We start from the raw sequence: 25,000 nt of genomic DNA on the forward strand, positions 1-25,000 counted from the left end.
TCATATTTACATGTCTTCTGTGGACTCTAACATTACACCTAGCTATACATGTTTAAGCGTTTATTTCATATTCACATGTCTTCTGTGGACTCCAACGTTACACCTAGGCCTAGCTACATGTTTAAGAATTTATTTCATATGTACATGTCGATTTCAGCTCTGACACTTATTTCAGACATGCTCTAGCATGTGAAGAGTCTGCCTGTGATATTAACTCATTTTGGATAAAATAAATAAAAACATTTTTTTTCTCCTCTCCTGAACAGTTACTCTTGCCACCTCTCTCTCTGTATAAAAAAAGAGTCACATTTGCTCAGACACTATGACGTAAAATTATCCATCCATTGTCAACGGGAATTCTTTGTGTGCAGTAGGACAAAAATCTACACTAATAGCTGAATATAGGAGGGGCTAGCGCCCCTCACAAATCACACGCAAGTTTGAAGTGAAGGGCGCTCTCATCATCGTACTGTACATTCACCATGACATAAAACAGACACTACAGTATGCCTCTCTGCTCAGACACTGTGACGTAAAATTATCCATTCATTGTCAACGGGAATTTAACACATTTTGACCTGAGATCAGATTAAAAAAAACGTCTTCTACATCCTGACAGTTTTCTGAAAAAGCTATGTTTCTATGTCAGTCGTTCTTCGATTTAAAAAAAATAGCAGACCTATACAAGCTCGTAGCGCGCCACTCGGTGGCGCGCTATGAGCTTGTAGATCTGCTATTTTCAATAGCTATAAAGCATAACATAATGCTATAACACCAAAAGGGGTTCACGCCCCCAAAATGGGTTAAGCAATCGATTTGACATGAAAAGGCGTGAGAAGCAGTGAGCGTGTAAAGAGATCTGTACCTCCAGCTTCATGCGGACGCCCTCCTTCTCCTTACAGATGACGTCCAGAGAGGCGATGGCAGACTCCACCTGGCTGCAGTACTTCCCGTAGATCAACAACCTGGGAGAGAGAGAGAGAGAGAGAGAGAGAGAGAGAGAGAGAGAGAGAGAGAGAGATGGTTAGAGACAGTTAGACACGGGGAGAACATGCAAACTCCACACAGGAAGGCCCTTTCGCCAACCCCCGCCTCGTGGTATGGGCACTGATGACGTGGAGGAGGAAACATGCCGCCAGCACCCACAGCGTCCCCTGCAGCGGGAATCGAACCCAGGACCTTCTAGCTGTGAGGCGACAGCACTATACCGACTGTGCCACTGACTGTGCCCCCTTTGGTTAGAGACCATATACTAAGCATTTAAAGTATGAGGTATAAAGTACAGCAGCCTTGTGTTCATTCACACAACAGAAAGATTGGGTATTGGGTATAAGACTGACGTTATGTATATCTTTCAGGACCTTTCACTGCTTCGTCTCAACCATTACTCCATTAATGCAAACTAGATTCAACATACTCAAGCCTGCACACGTTCTAAATATGCCCCCGAAATATTTTACCGAGCAAATGGATACCTTCAGTAATAATGATAATAATAGTCTTTATTGTCTCCACATCATATATTTTTATTGTCATGGACACTTGTACAAAACATTAATAATTCTACTCGAGTTGGAAGCATTATTAAGACCCATTTTAACCCTCAATGGCTTCCTTTCTGAAAAATAACGTCATTGTAAAAAGATTCACGCGTTTAGATATTGATATTTACAATGAGATGCGGACGGGAGCTGGTGCCACTTGGACCCGGACGTAACGTAGGACTACAACATGACCCGGACGTAACGTAGGACTACAACATGACCCGGACGTAACGTAGGACTACAAAATGACGTCGGACTTAAATACTGAACACACACACATACCTCTCCTTGAAGGTGATGAAGATCTGGTAAAGGTTCTGGCCACTCTTGTTTGCGATGGAGTCCTGGATCTCCAGAAGAAGACTTCGGTGAACTTTCACCAGTTCCTGTGTGTCGTGAGGCCATGGTTTAAAAAAAAAAAGTGAATCACGCCCATTTGAAATGAGGGGCGCTCTTATCATCATAGATCATATGTCGTCTCATGAACAACTGGGTTTATGTTATCCGTTAGCCGATTTGCTCGTCTGAATAATTATGACGTAAATTTTCCCTTCATTGTCAACGGCACTTAATGATTGTGTTGACACAAATTTACATCATATTTGCTACCTTCAGGAAGGAGATATGGTGTACCAGCATACAATAAGGTCAGACTATAAAGAGGTCCTTTGTCCACCAGTCGACCTTGAGGCTTAATCAGGATAAATAGCCACAGGATAATCTAAGCGGTGGATATTCCTCTTGTCTTCATGTCTTTATGGATGTAAATTGTCTTGTTCTTTGTGTTATGTCAAATGTGTGTACTGTATACTGTATGTGTTCTGCATACTTGGCTGCTGTGTCGCAAGAAAAATTCCAGTGTGAACTGACAATAAAGTACTATATCATATCATATTTGATGTAAATGCAAACGGTCCAGGCTCAAACCTACCGGGATGTTCACAAACACTCTCTCCATCTCCACCGGAGACAAATACTCTCTGTTCAGAGGGTTCATGAAGTGCTGCAAGAGAGAGAGAGAGAGAGAGAGAGAGAGAGGTAGAGAGAGAGAGGTAGAGAGAGAGAGATAGAGAGAGAGAGAGAGGGAGAGGGAGGGGGGTTACATTTACAAGTTTTTGTTAGGCATGGAAGTTTTTCTCTTTCTTCAATTTGTGAAGTGTGCGTGCGTGTGTGTGTGTGTGCGTGTGTGTGTGTGTGCGTCCGTGTGCGTCCGTGTGTGTGTGTGTGCGTGTGTGTGTGTGTGCGTGTGTGCGTGCGTGCGTGCGTGCGTGCGTGCGTGCGTGCGTGCGTGTGCGTGTGTGTGTGTGTGCGTCCGTGTGTGTGTGTGTGTGTGCGTGCGTGCGTGTGTGTGCGTGCGTGCGTGCGTGCGTGCGTGCGTGCGTGCGTGCGTGTGTGTGCGTGTGTGCGTGCGTGCGTGCGTGCGTGCGTGCGTGCGTGCGTGCGTGCGTGCGTGTGTGTGTGTGCGTGTGTGCGTGCGTGCGTGCGTGCGTGCGTGCGTGCGTGCGTGCGTGCGTGCGTGTGTGCGTGCGTGCGTGCGTGCAAAAGTAAATAGAAGCGTGAAAAAATACATATAAAAGCTAAACATGGGGCAGAAAGAGAGACTGCCATTCCTCCCTGTAGAATAACAAGAAAGCCATTTTCCCACCAAGGCCGTTACCGAGAGAGACGCACAACAACGTTAGTCCATTCAGACCTGAGGACGCTGTCTGTGTCGCCTCACAGCTTTTAACCACTTTAAGCGTCATTTTAAACTGTAGCTGTTGAAAAATAGCAGATCTACAATGTCGTAGCGCGGCACCGAGTGCCGCTGTAGATCTGCTATTTTTGGAAAATGGTGGCGCATTTGAATATATATTCTTATACAGCAAACGTTTTTTAAACTCAAATATTTGCTTCTTATCTGGGGGACTCCCTGGAACAACATATATTCAGATGTGGGTCCGCGGCCAAATACATATAATTCTGGGGGTCCTTGACATGAAGTCGTTTGAGAGTCCACAATCGTAGGTTTTTCAGAAAAACTGTCTGAGAATCTGATCTCGGTCTAAATGGGTTAGTCAGCAAAAACGAAAACTCTGTCTGGGTTAGGACAGTATAATCTTATTGCTACTGTATGTGTCTGGTTTAGGACAGTATAATCTTATTGCTATGTGTCTGGGTTAGGACAGTATAATCTTATTGCTATGTGTCTGGGTTAGGACAGTATAATCTTATTGCTATGTGTCTGGGTTAGGACAGTATAATCTTATTGCTATATGTGTGCAAAATATAAATGATTTCTTCCTCAAAAGGGGAAATAAAAAGCCCAGACCACACCACATCCATCTAGTCTTCTCTACATCTCTTCTCCATTCTCCAAAAAGGACCAGCCGGTGGCACAGAGCAACAAACAAAGAAACATTCTCCAAGGACCCTAACCCTAACATCTAGCCCGTAGAGACCCTGAAAACGCACCTGTGACAACCTTATCTTTTAACCACTTGTTTTTTTTTTATCTTTAGCTGTTGAAAAGTAGCACATCTGCTATTTTTTTTTTTAATCGTGAAAATGTGTGCAAATCTTTGAAAATATTATTCTTTCACAGTGACCGTTTTTTTTTAACTCATTTCTTTGCTTCTTGGGGGTCTGGGGGGTCCCTGGAACAGCATATTTTCAGATGGGGGTCGGCAGACAATTACATTATAATTTTGGGGGTCCTTGGCATACAGTATGCCTGAAGAAGGCATTTTGTGCCGAAACATTGGTCATCTTAAAAGGAAACTTTGAGAACCACTGATATTGAAACACAAGGTTTTTCAGAAAACTGTCATGATTTAGAAGACATTATCTTGTACAATGTGGTCTCATCCATGCAGTTCTGAACGGGCTAGCCCAGAAATTCTGCCGGGAAATGAGGCAAGCATCTTTTTATTTAAATTTTTGCTTTTTTCCTCCCCATCCCAGAGTCAGACATAAACACACATCAGAGAGGACAGACAAGTAGCCATGTTTATGGGCTAGGAGGACAGACGAGGACATGTTTATGGGCTAGGAGGACAGGAGAGGACATGTTTATGGGCTAGGAGGACAGGAGAGGACAGTCTCATTTACGCTCACAGTCTCGCCAGTTCGCTACGAGTTCTAATAAAATATGGACCAAATTAACTCCGGTTTTGGGGGTTCTTCCGGCCTGATAACCTCAAACCACTGGACTACACCATGACATAAATAAGTAAACCTGAAAGATTGCATATGTGCCTCCCAGGTTGGAAGAGACCTATCATATCTTCTCTAAATGGAGTCCAGAGACTCCATCAGACTACATGGAATAAAGCAAAAATAAAATATCAAGACTGAAAATGTAATGATGATAATAATAATAATAATAATAATACATTTTATTTATATGGCGCCTTTCAGGTCACTCAAGGTCGCCTAACAAAACAGAAAATAAATACAATACAATAAAGCAAGTTTAAAATACACACAAAGGCCTGCAGCAGACTTTTACTCAAGGTGGGAGTAAGCTTGTCTGAATAGGTGAGTTTTGAGGTGGGATTTGAAGGTGGGGAGTGAGTCCATGTTTCGAATGTCGGGGGGGAAGGCTGTTCCAGAGGCGAGGGGCAGAGCGGCTGAAAGCTCTACCCCCCATGGTGGACAAACGAGCTGGGGGAACAGTGAGGTTGGTGGAGGAGGCAGACCTAAGTGACCGGGTGGGAGTGAATGATGTTTTATAGGGCCGACGAAGCTGAACAAAAAAACGTTTCTGAGACCATTCATGTTTCTGGAAGATGTTTCTATAAACTTGTATTCTATTGCTATAGTTTGATCACTTCAAAAACTCTTTCATCTTAAAAAAAATGCCTTGAAAATAGCCGGTCTACGCTGTGACGTGTTGTGAGCTTGTAGATCTGCTATTTTCACACACACACTGTGATCGTACCTTCTCTATGGAGTCCAGAGACTCGCTGTATTTCTCCTCCGTTTGTCTGATCTCTGATAGACAGCAGCTCCTGATGTCCGTCTCCACCTGCTTCTGGAAGGTCTGCACACACGCACGCACGCACATGCACACGCACACACACACACACACACACACACACACACACACACACACACACACTTAACATCTTTATTTGCTTTCACATTTAACAAAAGATTCTTGAACACAAACAATAGTGGATGCGCAAACTTGGAAAACTCTAGCTTTTCACCAGAGGAGAAAAACCTTTTTTTTTGTTTTTTTCCCAAAATGAGTTAATAGCACAGGCAGACTCTTCACATACTAGAGCATGTCTGAAATAAGTGTCAGAGCTGAAATTGACATGTAAATGCTTAAACATGTAGCTAGGTGTAATGTTAGAGACCACATAAGTGAACCTTTTCAAGCCTGTTTTCTCAACTCGCTGTTCCTCTGAAAGACATTACTCTATAAGCTATATCTCCAAAACTGGTGGGTCAAACTGAACAACCAATATGTCCATTTGAAGCTATGATTCCCTGCTTTCACGCGACATGAAAAAAACGAAAATTAAAAAAAATCCAATGGCAGTCCCTCAGTCAAATTTAGTCACACATATGGCGACTGCCAATTATTGCAGATACTGAACAGAATTTTGCCAATGCCTGATCAGCTCTCGGCTTATTGGGTATTCCCGCAAATCTTTATGGACATTACCGAGGCTTCCAAATATTGAACACAAGTAGTTTACATTTGTAGCCAAGCTGTATAATAGCATCGTTAAGACGCTGGTACACCTTGGTAAGGAATGCCCCCTCTGCCTCAACCAATCAAAGATGAGCACCCTGTCTCAACCAAATGAAGAACAGCTGCTTTTTTTCCTTACCAGTATTCAAATTTTGTCAGATTAACAATTCAAAAAAATCACACCCGTGTGAAGTGAGGGGCGCTAATATGTTAAAGTCTAACTCATGTTGATGATTAGGTGATATAATGGTGATGTAAAACAAACGGTGCCAACACAAACATTAAATGCCATTAACAATAAAGAGACAATAATGACGTAAATCACACATTTATGACCAACATTTTCCCTTCATTCTCAACGGCGTTTACAAAACAAACATTGAACTAAAGACAAACATTAAACCTGCATATAGGAGGGGCTAGCACCCCTCAAAAAAAGAAAGGAAATGTCAGATTGACAGATCTGGAGGGCTGTGGTGATGTGTACGCTGAAGGCAGTGAACTACTTAGTCCAGCCAGAAGATGGCGGTGCACTCCAGGGTACAGCATCAGCAGACTGGTGTACCATAGTATGATCCCTGTAAGTGTAGGCCTACTTTTCGTGTTATGACTAAAACTAAAATAAAACGTAGGGCATCAGGACTAAAATAATGACTAAATTAAACTTAAGGGTGGAGGGGGGACGGCCTCTGTCTGCATAGTTCTATAAAAGTATGTGTGTGTGTGTGTACTGTTTTTTTTTAATGTTTTTCAAAAAAGTAAAAAAAAAATAGGGATAAGGATGGCGCAAGATGGAGCCCAATGACCAAATTAACGTACGGGTGGAGGGCATCAGGACTAAAATAGTAACTAAAATAAAGACTAAATTAAACGTACGGGTGGAGGGCATCAGGACTAAAATAGTAACTAAAATAAAGACTAAATTAAACGTACGGGTGGAGGGCATCAGGACTAAAATAAAGACTAAATTAAACGTACGGGTGGAGGGCATCAGGACTAAAATAAAGACTAAATTAAACGTACGGGTGGAGGGCATCAGGACTGAAATAAAGACTAAATTAAACGTACGGGTGGAGGGCATCAGGACTGAAATAAAGACTAAATTAAACGTACGGGTGGAGGGCATCAGGACTGAAATAAAGACTAAATTAGACGTACGGGCGGAGGCACGGCCTCGGTCTTCATCAGGTCCTCGTAGATCTCTCCTCCTCCGTCTTCATCGTCGTAAACACAGTCGTACAAATCCTCCTCATCCTCAACCCCGTTCTCACTGTAACGCACACACGCATACGCGCACACACACACACACACACACACACACACACACACACACACACACACACACACACAGTGACGGAAGAAGCATCAGTATCAATACTAAAGTAGAAATGCTATATGTTACAAGTAAAAATAATTCGAATGAACTGGAGTACAATTTACAATTTAGGCATTTAACAGACGCTCTTAATCCAGAGCGATTTACATTAAGCAAGAACAAAAAATAATGGGAATACATCACATAAAAGCATTTATCATGAAACATGCGTAAGCTAAGAAAGTAACAGTGGAATATCTATATAATGAAACTATACATATATAGACACCTACTCTATGAGGTCTTGTAGATCTATGAGTGAGTGTTAACCTACTCTATGAGGTCTTGTAGATCTATAAGTGAGTGTTAACCTACTCTATGAGGTCTTGCATATCTATAAGTGAGTGTTAACCTACTCTATGAGGTCTTGCGGATCTATAAGTGAGTGTTAACCTACTCTATGAGGTCTTGTAGATATATAAGTGAGTGTTAACCTACTCTATGAGGTCTTGCATATCTATAAGTGAGTGTTAACCTACTCTATGAGGTCTTGTGGATCTATAAGTGAGTGTTAACCTACTCTATGAGGTCTTGTAGATCTATGAGTGAGTGTTAACCTACTCTATGAGGTCTTGTAGATCTATGAGTGAGTGTTAACCTACTCTATGAGGTCTTGTAGACCTATGAGTGAGTGTTAACCTACTCTATGAGGTCTTGTGGATCTATAAGTGAGTGTTAACCTACTCTATGAGGTCTTGTGGATCTATAAGTGAGTGTTAACCTACTCTATGAGGTCTTGTAGACCTATGAGTGAGTGTTAACCTACTCTATGAGGTCTTGTGGATCTATAAGTGAGTGTTAACCTACTCTATGAGGTCTTGTGGATCTATAAGTGAGTGTTAACCTACTCTATGAGGTCTTGTAGATCTTTAAGTGAGTGTTAACCTACTCTATCAGGTCTTCCAGGTGATTGTAGATGTCTTCGTCCTCCACACTCTGCTCCGTGGGGAACGCCCTGTGGACGAGAGACATACAGACCAGACAAGACACAAATAAATAACCCATTCTGACCTGAGATCAGATTCATACGAGGTTTCCACTGGACACACACACTGGTCTGATTAACCCATTCTGACCTGAGATCAGATTCTAAAAAATGTCAGTCGCTCTTCGATTTTTCAAAAATAGCAGACCTACAAGCTCGTAGCGCGCCACTCGGTGGCGCGCTATGAGCTTGTAGATCTGCTGTTTTTCAATAGCTAAAGCATAACATGATTGAACACCAAAATGGGTTCCCGTTCAGAATGGGTTAAATAACCCATTCTGACCCGAGATCAGATTCTAAAAAAAATGTCTACATCCTGACAGTTTTCTGAAAAAGCTATGTGTTTCTATTATGTCAGTCGTTCTTCGATTTAAAAAGAAATAGCAGACCTACAAGCTCGTAGCGCGCCATTCAGTGGCGCGCTATGAGCTTGTAGATCTGCTATTTTTTTTCAATAGCTATAAAGCATGACATAATGCTAACTCCCGCCCCAAAATGGGATAAATAAACAAGCATGCTAACTGTGTTGACTGGATGGATGGATGAGGCTGAGATGTGTGCTGGTGGTGACGGTCCGTACCTGATTCCGGTCTGCTGAGCCAGCGCGGTGTGAGACAGCTTGGACAGAGTGTCCATCACCTGCAAGACAAGGAGGAAATGGGGACGTTAAAATCATTAATCCATTCTTCAATTAACAACAGTTAACAATTAATCGATAATTCTGCGGTTCTCTCATTGGGCGGTTTTCTGTGAATGTCATGCTGACTGCGCGGGCGCGTGTGGCAGAGGAACGCACATGTGGGCCGGTTAAAAGAATGTGTGTGTGTGTGTGTGTGTGTGTGTGTGTGTGTGTGTGTGTGTGTGTGTGTGTGTGTGTGTGTGTGTGTGTGTGTGTGTGTGTGTGTGCGCGCGCGTGCGTGTTTCTGACCGAAGCTAAGTCATTGAACATTTTAAAAACAGCCAGTTGAGAAAACAGGCTTGAAAGGTTCACTTCTGTGGTCTCTAACATTACACCTAGCTCATAGGAGGCCTTAAGTATGTTTCACCAGTTTCAATTGAAACGGGCCTCCACCCTCAGGGGGGGCCTCCACCCTCAGGGGGGGGGGGGGGTCTCCACCCTCAGGGGGGGCCTCAACAAAATAATGATGTCATAGGTATATGGGGGCCTCATATTTGGTCTTAAAATGGGCCTCCAGATTCCTAAGGCCGCCGCTGAGAACACACAAACACACCAAGCTGGCCATAGGGGGCGCTATAGCTCCTCTCAAAGAGCCAGAATGCAAAATGCTTGTCATTCAGCCTCACTTTGAGTTGCTCAGTGGACTGTCTCTCACACAGCGATATGGAGAAGAATATCACACCCGCGTGACGTGAGCGGCACTGTTATCACCATACATCACATTCCGTGCTCAGCCAGTCAGCTTGAGCACATTCCGCGCACGCGCGCATGCACACACATAAAAAGCATTTATCAGGGAACATGCGTAAGCTAAGAACGTAACAGTGGAATATCTATATAATGAAACTATATTATAAACTATACATATATACTATACTATGCTATACGTGTGGAAGACCCATAGACCCATAGATCCATAGACCCCAAGGTAGCCGCAATTAAGTAATAAATATAACAATAGAGTTCAAAGGGTGCAGATGAAGAACAGCTGCACTAATTGGCGTCGTTAAGGCGTGCATGGAAACAGTTTGTGTCTCGTGTGATTTCACACCAGAAGATATAAGATGATGCACCGTGTTGAAAATGACCGTAGACGTCGACAGACAGACAGACAGACAGAGTGATGTTGTCTTGGACCGTTTCCAAAGCAGGAGGACCAAAGCAAGCCCGTCATGCTGCTGTAGCAGTGAGGAACCAACTGTATTCCTTTGGAGGCTACGGTGATGTAAAGACCTTCAACAACATGGGACAGATGGATGTCCATGTCTTCAACACAGTGTCTTTATGCTGGAAGAAGTTACCTCCAGTGGAACCAGGAAGAGAAGACGGTCACCTTGAGGTTCCATCCATGCTCTACGGCCACACAGCTGTGTTGGTTGAAGATACAGTCTACATCTGGGGAGGATCCTGGAGTTGGAAGTTCTACAATGTGCTTTATGCATTTGATGTTGACTCCCACAGATGGTTCCAACCCAGGGTTTCTGGGACTGTTCCAGAGGAGAGGGGCAACCACTCAGCCTGTGTGTTGGAGAAGGCCATGTTTATCCATGGAGGATACACCAAGCTTACTGGATCCACTAATGGCATGTACAAGTTGGACACCAGCACAATGGTCTGGACTTTAATTAACACCAGAGGAACTCCACCTCCTGCTACATACTGTCACTCTGCCACCATCGTCAGGAAAAATATGTTTGTATTCGGGGGCTGTGGGCCCCAGGGGGTCTACAACACCATCAGAGTGTTTGACACAGAGACCAACGCCTGGCTGGACACACCTTCTGCACAGCTTCTACCAGAATTACGCTGGCGTCATTCAGCATTTATCTACAATGGAGAGCTGTACATATTTGGAGGCCGGAACGTTAACCAGAACTTCAATGATGTGTGGAAATTCAGTGCAGAGACCTTTTCCTGGAAGAAGGTTGAGCCCAAGGGGAAAGGACCATGTCCAATGAATGGTGTGTGCTGTTGCATTGTGGGAGATCGTATCATCCTCTTTGGAGGATACAAAGGAGATTACACTATCTCTGATGAGCTGTTCATCTTGGACTTGAGTCCTTGTCTTAAGACGTTATGTAAGCTAGAAGTTATTCAGTACGCTCTGGACCAATCAGAACTCCCAAACAACATCAGGTGGGAACTGGCAGCCATGGCAACCAACGACAACAGCAATAACAACCGAGACCACATTCCAGACGAATGAACAGCAGAAAGATGATGGATCAACATCTCATCCCACCTGATGGTGAGCCACCTCTCAGCATCTCTTACTGAGATGCAAACCTCAGGAGACTCCTTCTCTCCAGACAGGCTCTCTAACCATTCAGCTAGGCATCAAACAATGACAATTGTTCCGTCCAACAACACAATGCGGTGGAAACACAAACCTGTGTCTGTATGTTCCAAACTGAACACGGTGGAACTCTCTTTATTGTATATTTATTTCTATGATATTTTTTGTTATTTAAAGGACCAAAGCAGTCCTGAAAGGACTTGGTATTTTACTGTTATTGTTCCGTGCAGTCGGTTTTCGCGAAACTTAAAAAAATAAAAAGATTATATCGGCCTACAGAAAAAAAAACTAAAATCTTAAAGACTATCTGGTACACAGCAAGCTAAAAGGATTCAACACACCAGCACGCCTGAGACCAGAACACTTCAAACCCAAACAAATAGTTAAAAATAGAACTACAAAACGCATGTTGGAGATTAAACGACAGCCAGCACCAGCAACTGTGTTTATTTAGTCACATGTGAAAAATGTGGCTTACGATATGTCGGAGAAACGAGTAAAACAATAGCCGCAAGGCTGAGACAACACAGATACAATATTAACAATGCAAAAAAGACAACTAAATGGATTGTTCAACATTACATGGCACATGGCATTGAAGCTCTAAAAGTATACCTGGACTTCAACACAATCCTAACTGGACAGTTTTAGGACAAAGACGTTTTAATGAAAAACAGTGGATCAAGAACCTCAACACGGATTTTCCTGGAGGTTTAAACATGCCAAAGTATTGGACAAGTTGTTTTGATTTTGTACCAAAACTCCACAGCCATATACATGCTAAACACAGCCAACAATCAATGGAAATCAGACTTTGAATATAGGGGACAAATTAGCACATTCCACACCAAGCCAACCTGGGACACGAAGCAAGAGTGTACAGTGCACTGAAGTCCCCTCAGTCAACCCCCGCCACTCTTGGCCCTCTCTCTCTCTCTCTCGCTCACTCACTGCCTTGCTCTCTCCCACAATGTTAATGCTAAGTTAGTAAAGTTACACCTATTCTATGTAAATAACATGGTAAAATGTGCAGCATTGGGAGGTAAAGGGGAGACCCTTTAATTGTGAAGGGACGACAGGATGAGGAAAGGTGTTGTTGCTAATTGTCGAGAGTAATGGCTGCGTGTGATATTGAACAGTCAAACTATTCGTATCAATATACGGCTGTATCAACAAAATAATGATGTCATAGGTATATGGGGGCCTCATATTTGGTCTTGAAACGGGCCTCCAGATTCCTAAGGCCGCCCCTGACCTAGCTATACATGTTTAAGCATTTATTTCATATTTACATACAGCTCTGACACTTATTTCAGACATGCTCTAGTAACGAGATCTGCCTGTGCTATTAACTCATTTTGGATAAAACATTTATTAAAATAAAGTAAAGTAACAGAACAGAGCAGAGCAGAGCAGAGCAGAGCAGAGCAGAATAGAGCAGAGCAGAGCAGAGCAGAGCAGAACAGAACAGAACAGAGCAGAACAGAACAGAACAGAGCAGAGCTGAACAGAACAGAACAGAACAGAACATAACAGAACAGATTCTCTTCCCATTCATGGCAGCACTAAACGTCAGACTGCTGCTGCATTACTGACAAATCCCACAAGAGTGCAGCCTTCTCCAACACTTCAGCACACCAGACAGACACTGATATTAGCAGCTGAGAGACTACTGTAGTACCTGCGTGTGTACAGTGTCGCGGTTGGCCTATAAATTATTCTCATACTTCAACTACAGAACAAGCCACTACTAAGCTCACTCACGCATGTGCAAACTGTGTACGGTAACTAACTGTCTGTCTGCAGCGGTCGTAGGCAATGTGCATGTAAGGCTTATACTGTTGCTTCCACGTTGTTGTGTGTACAGTCTGTGCATGTTCATATTAATCAAATCAAATCAAATCAAGCTTTATTTGTATAGCACATTTACAACAGCCAAAACTACAGAGCATATATAGCAATATAAAGCAATGGAACAAGAGACAATAAAATGTAAGACAGAGCATATACTGTATACAAAAGCACAGAGCAGGAAATCACAATCAGGTGAAGTGAAAGGCGAAGGAGAACAGATGAGTTTTGAGGAGGGATTTAAAAGCTCGGCAGATTTAATATGGAGGGGCAGCATATGCCTCCAAAAGGGAGATTGTGATCTACCAGTAGATCACACAGGCTGTGCAGGTAGACCACATAGACATGCCCCTAAAAATATATAATTTAAATAAATAAACTATTTTTGGTATCTGCCACTTGACATAAAAAAGGACAGCTCAAACCCACAATGCTAATAGTTGTCAACAATGTTTTGCACAAACATTAGTACAAAAAAGGGGGGATAAAGTGCATTTGTCTAATACGTGACTACTTTCAGCAATGGGATAATATATAATTCTCGTGGGTATATCTGGTTGAGCTGGTCATTTTGAAAGTAGCTCTCAATATTTGGTTGAAATCAGATCAACTGTGCTCACATGTATAGCTCCTGACTGGTAACGAGAATGATTATGTTTACTTTTGTACTGGAGGTTATGTAATGTACTGTAACCTTGCTGTAAATTTCACTTGAATGTACTTTTTATTGAATGTACTTCTTATTTTTAGATTGGGTGTTCTTTTAACTTTGTATTTTCAGAAAAGTCTCCTGTGGACAAGTGGTGAAAACTAGCACTCGTGCTAACACACTGTAAACGATGCATCTACAAGTTGTACAATTGTGCAATGAGCAATGTGATTGTTACAGTATGTCCATATCAAATAAACATAAACATAAACATAAGTCTAAAAAGTGTGGGCACCTCTGGGTTAGAGCATCACCGATATAGAAAGGTATTATTTTTTTCTTCAGATAACCGTTAGGATTTGAGGACTTTTTTTTTGTTTTTAATCGTCCTCAGGTCTTATTAATCGGTTAACACTGTTCTCTTCTATTTTAAGTACAGTATAGCTGTAGGTTATACAGTACAGTCGATTGATCCAGCCAGCGTGTTGTGATGACATCACAGGCACCAACATGCACACTACTGTACATGTTGTACGACATGCAATTTCACGCTGGAATGATCAGCAAATCCACCAACGCCCTTGACCCTGTATAGTCTGTGTCTGAGAGAGAGAGAGAGAGAGAGACCTTACAAACAGGATGAGAGAGAGAGAGAGAGAGAGAGAGAGAGAGAGACCTTACAAACAGGATGAGAGAGAGAGAGAGAGAGAGAGAGCGAGAGACCTTACAAACAGGATGAGAGAGAGAGAGAGAGAGAGAGAAAGAGAGAGCAGATCTACAAGCTCATAGCGCGCCACCGAGTGGCGCGCTACGAGCTTGTAGCTCTGCTATTTTTGAAAAATCGAAGAACGTCTGACATTTAGAAACATAGCTTTTTCAGAAAACTGTCAGGATGTAGAAGACATTTTTTTAGAATCTGATCTCAGGTCAGAATGGAAAACTGTCAGGATGTAGAAGAACATTTTTAGAATCTGATCTCAGGTCAGAACGGGTTAATGGCTTATAGAGACTCTCGCACGCAGAATGAATCCCTACGTCTTCATCACGCCGCGCGTCTCGACAGACCGCCGCGTCGCGCCTCCTCTCCTCCGCGGCTATAGCGGCCGCACGTCGTTAGCCAACGTGTATAACGGCCTCTAGAACATGCGCCGCCGCCCGTCGGTTTCCTGTTTCGAAACGGGGGCTTCCTCTTTTAGAGATGGGACCGTGTATTGATTGACCAACACGTGGAAGTGCGCGCACGCACGCACGCACACACACACACACAGTACACGCACGCACACACACAGTACACACACACACACACACACATACTGTACAGTACACGTGCACGCAAACACGCACACACACACAAACTTTTACGCTTAATCACAGGCTCTTGAAAATCGATACTGATCACATAACCAGGCCTTCAACCATCCCACCCCCACTGCTCACACTATTAATACAACAGAGAGAGAGAGAGAGAGAGAGAGAGAGAGAGAGAGAGAGAGAGAGACAGAGAGAGAGAGAGAGAGAGAGAGAGAGAGAGAGAGAGAGAGAGACAGAGAGAGAGAGAGAGAGAGAGAGAGAGAGAGACAACAGAAGACAAAGGGGGAATCATTCATATTCTCTGCGATGCCTGAATTCATCTAAAAGTTCCCCGAGACCCGTTTGAGTGTGACAGGCGTTTCGGGCCGTTTGCAGAGAAACGCCATTCATCATGTGTGTGTGTTTGTGTGTGTGTGTGTGTGTGTGTGTGTGTGTGTGTAGTGGAGCAACGTCCATTCATCAGGGCAGACAGAAGTGGAGCGAACGGAGGTGCTGCTGGCCAAGCCCCCACGCACACCACACACACACACACACACACACACACACACACACACACACACACACACACACACACACACACACACACACACACACACACACACACACACACACACACAGGGCTGGGCACAGGGCTTCCCAAACTTCTCCAGGTCAAGGGTCACCAAACAGCCACCGCTCTGCAGTAAACTGGGATGCAGATCCAACACGTCGACTAAAACTATGACGGAAAAAATGTTTTTTGTCGACTACAATTTTTCACTGATGAAAACTAAATGGTTACGTAGTGTTTGAGACGGTAATGCACCGCAGCCATAAAACGGTGGTAAATATCATCGTGGTCAAACGGGTTATATTGTCCTAAATCCTGAACTCGCTGGTACAGTTACAGTTAGCTACGATGCTTGTGAGACCCGTCTACACATCACCGTGGAAACCACTTGTCCTCGCAGGCATCTGGACCTTTTTCACTGACGAACAATAAATAATAACTATAAGCTATTAGACTAAAACTATAAGACTTACTATTATTACTATCCACATAAACAACTGTAGTCCTTTTATGATTGGTTGCACCTCTCTCTCTCTCTCTCTCTCTCTCTCAGAGACAACGTGATCCCAGCCAGATGTCTTGGCGTAGCAGCAGGTATATAGTAGGTTATACATCTCGTCTGAAAAGGACAGTAGATTTACTGTGTGCTGAGCAGCGCTTGCCTTGGGACATATTCCAGGTTTTTGTGCCGGTCGTCGTCGACCATATTGGGATATTATATACTGTATGATCGGAGGAACAGTGCGACCATATTGGGGGATGTGATGTGATCAGGGGGGAGTGCGCCGGGTTCCTTTCTATGACTATTAATCGTCTGTGTCGAGTGGAAACCTCAAGTATGAAGTATAGCCGATCTACAAGCTCAGAATGGGTCGATTCGCACCTTGTTTCGAGCTTGTGGATCTGATATTTTTGATATTTTTGAGCCCCTCCTATATGCAGGCTATATACAGGGTGGGTGGGTACAGAATGGGTGGTGGGTGGGCGGGTATACAGGGTGGGTGAGGGGTGGGGGGTTACGGGACAATGAGGAGGAAGACAGTGAGACGAGGACGCCAGGCTCATTAATGGAGGCCTAATGAACCTCTGGGGCTCCATTATGGAGCCAAACGGGATTCAGACCAGACCAATTAAACGCAGCACAAGAAGGAAGGACGCGTCTGAGGAAGATCAAAGGAGCGCTCTGTGCCGTGTGCGTGTGCGTGCGTGTGCCGTGTGTGTGTGTGTGTGTGTGTGCGTGCGTGCGGAGAACTCACATGTAGCCTATAATATGCTACACGTCACGGCAAGTGGCATCGCTGCTCTCTGTGGCGTTTTTTTGTGTTGTCTGTGTGTGTGTGTGTTCGCCAGCGCGTGTGTGCGTGTGTGCACTCGTGTGTGTGTGTGTGTGTGTGTGTGTGTGTTCGCGCTCGTGCGTGCGTGTGTGCGTGTGCGTGTGCACTCGTGTGTGTGTGTGTGTGTGCGTGACGTGTGTGTGCATTTAGAAACAGCTGGCCTGGTACAATGCTCCATTACTCAATTCACATAAAGAACACCAATAAAACTCTGATTGGCTGAGAGAGAGGGCGCACACGCGCACACGTGTCACACACACACACACACACATACACACACACACACACACACACACACACACACACACACCCACACACCCACACACACGCAAATGTTTGCCAATCCCATGCCATGGCCTCATTAACATTCATGATTCAGAATTAGAGCGAGCGAGCGTGTGCAGGGGGCGATCTACGCGTGGCATCACTCGCCCGGTGTGTACGTGCGGGCCAATCGGAATGCCGCGCACGTTCGTTCGCCATCTCCCTCAGTCTTCATCGCCGTTTCCCTCTCCATAAAACATGCTCTCAATCATTTAGCGTCTCTCTCTCTCTCTCTCATGTAGCCCTCAGGGCTGCTGTGTGTGTGGTGTGTGTGTGTGTGTGTGTGTGTGTGTGTGTGTGTGTGTGTGTGTGTGTGTGTGTTGTGTGTCGCCATTTATCAAGTCTCACCATCCTGAAATATCTATATTAGCTCTCTCTCTCTCTCTCTCTCTCTCTCTCTGTAGTAAGCTAATGTAACTCTATCTAAGAGTTGACAGACCACAGCACACGGCAGCATCAAGATAAAAGACCTCTCTCTGTCTCTCTCTGTCTCTCTCTCTCTCTACACTAAGCTAATGTAACTCTATCGTGGCTGACAGCGTCAGGTCACAGACAGAGGGCACCGATGTCGCTGCCAAGGTGCGTCACATCAAAGCACGACGCAGCCCCTGGGCCCGTGCACACACACACACACACACACCACACACACACACACACACACACACACACGGACACACACTCAGTCACACACACGGGTCCCCGATATACAGACCATCAGACTTGCAAACCCTGCCACTGCTGACAGGCAACACCTGTCTACACCACAGCGTTGCAACGCACACACGCACGCAAACACACACACACGCACGCACGCGCATGTGTGCTGCACATGCAATTTGCACACACAGTAAAGTATATGTAGGTATTTCACCACTTATTTTTTACCTCTTTGAAAACCTGTGGGTTATACCTCAAAAAAAGTGTGTTAACTCAAAGACTCACAGTTCTCTCTGACAACATATCAGAGTCACATGTAGTTCTCTGACAACATATCAGAGTCACAGTTCAACCCGTGGGTTGTCTGTGACGACACATCATATCATATTAGAGTCATATTTGCCTTCAAACAGGCCTCACACTGCCTGGTGCTGCTGCTCCAGTCATCATGCCTGCAGCGTGAAGCCAGGTGTGTCTCCTAGACTCCTGTAGTTCAACGTTCTAACACAGCAGAGAGCAATAGCTCTCTGCTGTGTTAGAACGTTGAACTGCACAGGCTGTTACCTTCCTGACAGCACATCAGCTCTGCTCCGCTCATTATGCACTGCAGGCTCTGCTTCTATATACACACATGCACGCATGCACACACGCAGCGCACGCACGCACTGCACGCACGCTCGCTCGCACACACGCTCGCACACGGCAGAGCGGTGACAGGGCTGTCACTGGCGTTCCACCAAGCGAGGACACATGCAGCAAGCCAGCAACACATGTACTTTGCAGCTGTGCACACAAACATGATAGAGAATAATTAAGTTGTTTGCGTTTTATTTTTATTTTTTAATTTGAGGGGGTATATAAGAAGAGAGACAAATCCGGTCTTATCTTTTAAAATGTATATGTACGTTTTTTTGGTCCATTGTTTGCTTTAAGACTGAGGTTAAGGTTAGATTTAGCGTTATGGGTAGTAATAGTCAGACAACGTGACCAACAACATGTCGGACAATGGCTGACATGACAACAATGTCCCATAATATGTGTAAATGTCCATACTGGCTGTACTGAATTTTAGTCGACTAAAACTACCTTTTTTCACTGACTAAAACTAAATAAAAACTAAATAAAAACGAATCTATGATGACTAAAACTAAGACTAAATATACTGACAATTTCGTCAACAAATAAAACTAACTATAGTGGACAAGAGATCCAGTTTTATGCTGGGTTGCATGCTGAAAATAGCAGATATACAATCTCACAACACGTCGACGCGTTGCGAGATTGTAGATCTGCTATTTTCAGCATGCAACCAAAGTGTAAAATATGTCATTACATACAACGACATCAAGGCCTGTCAAAACACATTTTAGTCGACTATATATCAACTGTAGATTTAGTCGACTAAAATCGTATGACAAAAACAACACTGTACTGAATGGTGTTGACAACGGCCGACGACGGACATTAAACACGGAGATAACATCCTAAACCGCTCACTATATAATATATATATTCCCCGGAGGAGTTCTCAGTGATTCTGGTGCGTCGCTGCTGAAAGGCAAAGCCTCCATCATACTGTAGACACATACTGTACACCCACTCTCCAACCCATATACGATACGACACAATTTCCATTGTTTTATCACACTGATAAAACTGTCTAATCTTCGAAACGCTTTATCCTACATCTCTCACAGAGCTTCAAATACACAAACAGATGCCTCGGGGTTTCTTCATAAAAGTATAGCGCCTCTAAGGGATCGTTGCGGTTTAACCCATTCTGACCTGAGATCAGATTCATACGAGGTTTCCACTGGACACACACTGGTCTGATTAACCCATTCTGACCTGAGATCAGATTCTAAAAATGTCAGTCGTTCTTCGATTTTTCAAAAATAGCAGACCTACAAGCTCGTAGCGCGCCACTCGGTGGCGCGCTATGAGCTATGTTGTTCCAGGGACCCCCCCCCCCCCCCGAGAAGCTCATTTCAGAGTTAAAAAGTTTGCTGTGAAAGAATATATATTATTAAAAAATGTGCACCATGCACATTTTTACAATTTCACGATTTCTCAAAAAAAAAAGCAGATCTACAGTACAAGCTTCTAACATGGCACTGACTCTGTGCCACGCTACGAGCTTGCAGATCTGCTATATTCTTTTCAACATCTAAAGTTTAAAATAAATAATGGTTAAAGTGGTTTAAAAAGCTATGAGGCGACACAGACGTGTTCCAGGTCTGAGTGGGATCTCTGTTCTTTTGAAGACGCTGCAGAGCTCTAGAGATGACGAGCAGCGCTGAGTCGCTGACGGGACGTTAAAGTTTATATACATTTTAGTGTTGAACGCAGCCAGTGGGCCTTAACCCCTTCAGGACGGGATCCAACCCCTTTTGGTGTTTTCGGTGTATTACGTTATATACTTCAGCTATTGAAAAATAGCAGATCTACAAGCTCTTAGCGCGGCACCGAGTGCCACACTACGAGCTTGTAAGTCTGCTATTTTTGAAACATCGTGAAAATGTGTCGCAAATCTTTGAATATATATTCTTTCAGAGCGAACGTTTTTGCATCTGGTGGGGAGGGGGGAGTCCCTGAAGCAACATATTTTCAGATGGGGATCAACGGCCAAATACAGAAAAATCTGGGGGTCCTTGACATGAAAAAGGAACCGCTGACATAGAAACAGGTTTTTCAGAAATGTTGTTTTATTTAGAAGACGTTTTTTGTTTTAGAATCTGCCTCAGGTCTAAATGGGTTAAGGCTCCTTGGATAGATTCACTGCACGGGAGGATTGCCAGGAGTTGAAAGAATCGCCCAAAATACAGCCACCGCGAACCGACCGCACGTAATGGCGAGCTGCGTGGGCTGTGTGTGCACCAGGGGGGCAGTCAGACAGATATGTTGTGAAGCCACTAAGGAAATCGGGACTTCCTGAAAGTTCATATGATGGCCTGTTGTGGCGCTGTCATTGGCCCAAAAGAATATCCCATATCCCCATAGATCAGTGGTAACCAACCTTTTCAAGCCCAAGAGCCCTTTTTTTCCCCAATTGTAAGCCAAGATCTACCACTAAAACGTGTTAGAAAAAAACACTTGTTTTTTTGCCATTTCTGACAGGCTCAATGCATGTGCACACATCCACACAAAGACTAAAGCTTAAATAGAATAAATACTTAGAGTAAGTTATATTATCAATGTAAAATAATATTAAGACAAATGTATTAGAAATAAAAAAGATATTAGGACAAAAATACAAATAAACTTCTTTGTTGAGTTTTTTTTTAATAAAAGAAAATGCAAAGGACATGGATTGCTTGTACAGGACAATATTTTGTTTCTCATTTCAATGAATATTCACATTGGCAGATGTTCAAATGACATAGGCATAACATGACCATATATATTTGCACAGATATGGTGACATACTCTCAGGGTCAGCCGACCTTTAATGAGACTGCTGTGACTGCACTTTATCGGCAAGCGTTTTGAAATCTGGTTCATATTTAGTGATTGCCAGTCTGAGGGTGTCATTAAGATGTGAGTCAGTTATACGAGTTCTAAACTTGGATTTGATTATTTTCATTTGTGAAAAGGCCATTTCACATAAGTACGTCGAACCAAAGTAGGCGTGCAGTTTGAGTGCACACAACACAATCAGCGGATACTTCTCTCTGCTCACAAGAGACCAAAATTCCTTCTCTTTAGCTCTGACCTGCAGGTGACAGTCATTTACTAATTCAACAATCTCCATTTCAACATCTGAAGTTAATGCAAACACATCCTGCATTTTTTCGGACAGCAGTTCAATGACAGTAGGCTCAGTAAAGAGAAAAGGGTTTGATACAAAAGCAGCTACTTGACTCATGCGTTGTACTTCAACAAATCTACGATCAAATTCAGATGTCAGTTTGCACAGAATTGCACAGAATTGTTCGGGAATAAAGGCTGTTTTCTCTTTGAGGTTTTTTAACACATTGTCAAGATTTGTGAAGTGATTCAGCTTTCCACGTCGAATCTGTGGGCACCACATATCGAGCTTCAATTTGAACGCATTGATTGCACTGATCATGTTACCAATGTCTCTGTCCTTTCCTTGCAGTTGTCGGTTAAGCTCGTTCAGTTTTGCTGTCAGGTCCGTAAGAAAGCCCAAGTCCAATAACCAAGCATCGTCAGACAGCTGATCATACTCCTCGCCCCTCGACTTGAGAAAAATGATGATCTCTGGCAGTAAATCAAGAAAACGCTGCAGCACTTTCCCCCGACTCAGCCACCTCACGTCTGCGTGAAGAATCAAATCGCCATATTCAGAGTCCAGTTCGTCCAATAAAGACTTGAATAGCCGGTGCTGTAGCGCTTTTGCACGAATTGAGTTGATTATTTTGACAACAACGTTCATCACGTGTGACATGTCAATTGCTTTAGCAGCCAGTGCCTGCTGGTGTATCACACAGTGGTAGTTTACAAACGGCGGAAAGTCTTCGTCTTTTCTGCACAGTGAAACAAATCCAGAATGAACACCAAGCATGGCGGGGGCCCCGTCTGTTGTCATTGACACGATTTTACGAAGAGGAATCTTGTACTCACGCACGTAATCCTTGAATGCATTGTACACATCCACACCCCGGGTACGTTGTTTCAATGGAATAAGGGTGAGAAAGTCCTCTTTCACGGTGAAATCAGCGAAAACCATTCGGACAAATACAATTAGCTGCGCGGTGTCCGTCACATCAGTGGACTCGTCAAACTGAAGTGAAAAGTATGAGTGTGCAGCATGGCTAATTCGGAAGGATGTCTCTGTCGCCAGCTTGCTTCTTGCTGTTGTCGGCGGTGCCGTGAAAAGCAGCTGTTGTTTTCGTAGTCCACCTTTCAGTTCATCAATTCGTTTGGATCTTAATGGACTGTTCAGTGGAAAAAGGTCTTTGAATTGAGGATGCGTGGTAGAATGATGGCGTTCCAGGTTTCCACGTTTCGGCATAGACAACGACTTTTGGCATACGAGGCATATAGTGTTCCCATTTGCTGATGTGAAAAAAAAATCATGCTCCCATTCCTGGTTGAAATGATAGGTTTTGGTTTTCTTTTTCGCTGGACCTTCCATAGTAAGAGAGTAGTCACTGTTCGCCTGTGCAGGTCTAGTAGTGACTGAGTGAGTGAGGCCATTTAGCTCTGTGGGTCTTTATACCTGTATTCAATTCCCCATACAGTATACCATAACACACATGTACAGGCTGCTAAAGTACCTGTATTCAATTCCCCATACAATACGATAACACACATGTACAGGCTGCTAAAGTACCTGTATTCAATTCCCCATACAGTATACCATAACACACATGTACAGGCTGCTAAAGTACCTGTATTCAATTCCCCATACAGTATACCGTAACACATGTACAGTACGGACCGCTAAAAGCGCCATAGCTACAAATAGCCTGGATGTCATATATGGACATGGCATAAATGGGTTAGCATCACTTATTGTAGCGCACCGCTTGAAGCTCCCATTATAGTCAAGTGTGTTACGGAGACATATTATAATGATTTAAACTTATAGTTGTACGCAGACACGCTAAGTGGCTCAGGGGTAGAGCGTAGAGCCAGATGTTCGATCCCTGTGGGCTCCTCCCCCAGAGTTAGTGTTGAAGTGTCCTTGAGCAAGTAAGTACTCTGAACCCCCTAATTGCTCCTGATGAGCAGGTCGGTGCCTTGCATGGTTTCCTCTGCCATTGGTGTGTGAATGTAATGCACAATCTATGTTAAAGGTGTCAAAATGGGTGTGTGAATATAGGCAAATGTAATGCACAATCATTGAAGCAATGTTATGGTGTGTCCTGTAAGCCCATGTGGGCTGGGCGCCTTTGGTGCATGACACAAAAATAAAGAAATCTATCTGTAGCAGCTAAAACATCCACTTCCATAAACTGGCTGTATTGTCAAAGGGCTATAGAGCAAAGTCTGGGGCAGGAGATTAGCTTTAAACGCTCTGCCTCCACTAGTGACTGACTGACGGATCATCATCATCCTCCTCCCACTCCGCCTCTGCCTTGGAACGCCGCTCCGCGTTTTGCCTTGGCTTGTATACACATCTGGAGAAACGCTACGATACGTTTAATAAGCAGCACAGCATCGCACGAGGAGGACAGGCTTCTGGACGGTCTTTAACATCACACTAGTGGCGAGGAAACATGTAGCTCCCGAATATATACACAGACCTCCCTCACTGGAAAGACAAACAGTCCCAACGACAGTGAGATCATCTTTATTTCGGTCAGCTCCGAGGATTGGCAATTGGAAAAAAAGATCCGATTGAAGAAGAAAAAGATTTACAGCAAAAAAATGTTTTATAGATATTTTTCAGAGAGAGAACGGAGTGCACTTGTTTGCAGTGGTGGAAAAAAAAAGTAATCAATTGTTGTACTTTAAGTAAAAGCATGAATAGTAGAAGTAGAAGTTCGGAATTCAAAAAGTATACCATCAAAACGTATCTAAAGTATAGGCTACCAAAAGTAGAAAGTGCTCATTGTGCAGAATGTCCCATTTCAAGTATTCAAATGTCTAAAAATCTTTTGAAAAAAGCAGATCTACTATCCCATAATGCGTCACAATGCGACGCATTGTGAGCTTGTAGATCTGCTATATTCAAATGGCCAAATCTATATAGGGCTGAAGTGGTGTATGTTTTGTGATAATAATCAAAATCTACAAAGTAACTAACTTGTTCAAAGTAACTAAAGTTTTCAAATAAATGTAGTGGAGTA

General features: G+C 43.6%; 1 protein-coding gene across 2 annotated transcripts in view; it reads right to left on the reverse strand.

The window, feature by feature from the left end:
• Window positions 1-25,000, reverse strand: part of vav3 (vav guanine nucleotide exchange factor 3) — a 134,344-nt gene that overhangs the window by 51,858 nt on the left and 57,486 nt on the right. For both annotated transcript variants that reach the window (XM_080793951.1, XM_080793952.1), the window contains exons 3-9: window positions 9,172-9,230; window positions 8,496-8,561; window positions 7,390-7,501; window positions 5,467-5,568; window positions 2,476-2,547; window positions 1,827-1,930; window positions 866-965 (exon numbers count right to left, since the gene is read on the reverse strand). In XM_080793951.1, coding sequence (XP_080650077.1) covers window positions 866-965; window positions 1,827-1,930; window positions 2,476-2,547; window positions 5,467-5,568; window positions 7,390-7,501; window positions 8,496-8,561; window positions 9,172-9,230 — 615 coding nt within the window. The remainder of the gene's footprint in view (window positions 1-865; window positions 966-1,826; window positions 1,931-2,475; window positions 2,548-5,466; window positions 5,569-7,389; window positions 7,502-8,495; window positions 8,562-9,171; window positions 9,231-25,000) is intronic.

The sequence above is a fragment of the Protomyctophum bolini genome (assembly GCF_963924005.1).
Source record: "Protomyctophum bolini genome assembly, chromosome: 21".
Classification (NCBI taxonomy): domain Eukaryota; kingdom Metazoa; phylum Chordata; class Actinopteri; order Myctophiformes; family Myctophidae; genus Protomyctophum; species Protomyctophum bolini.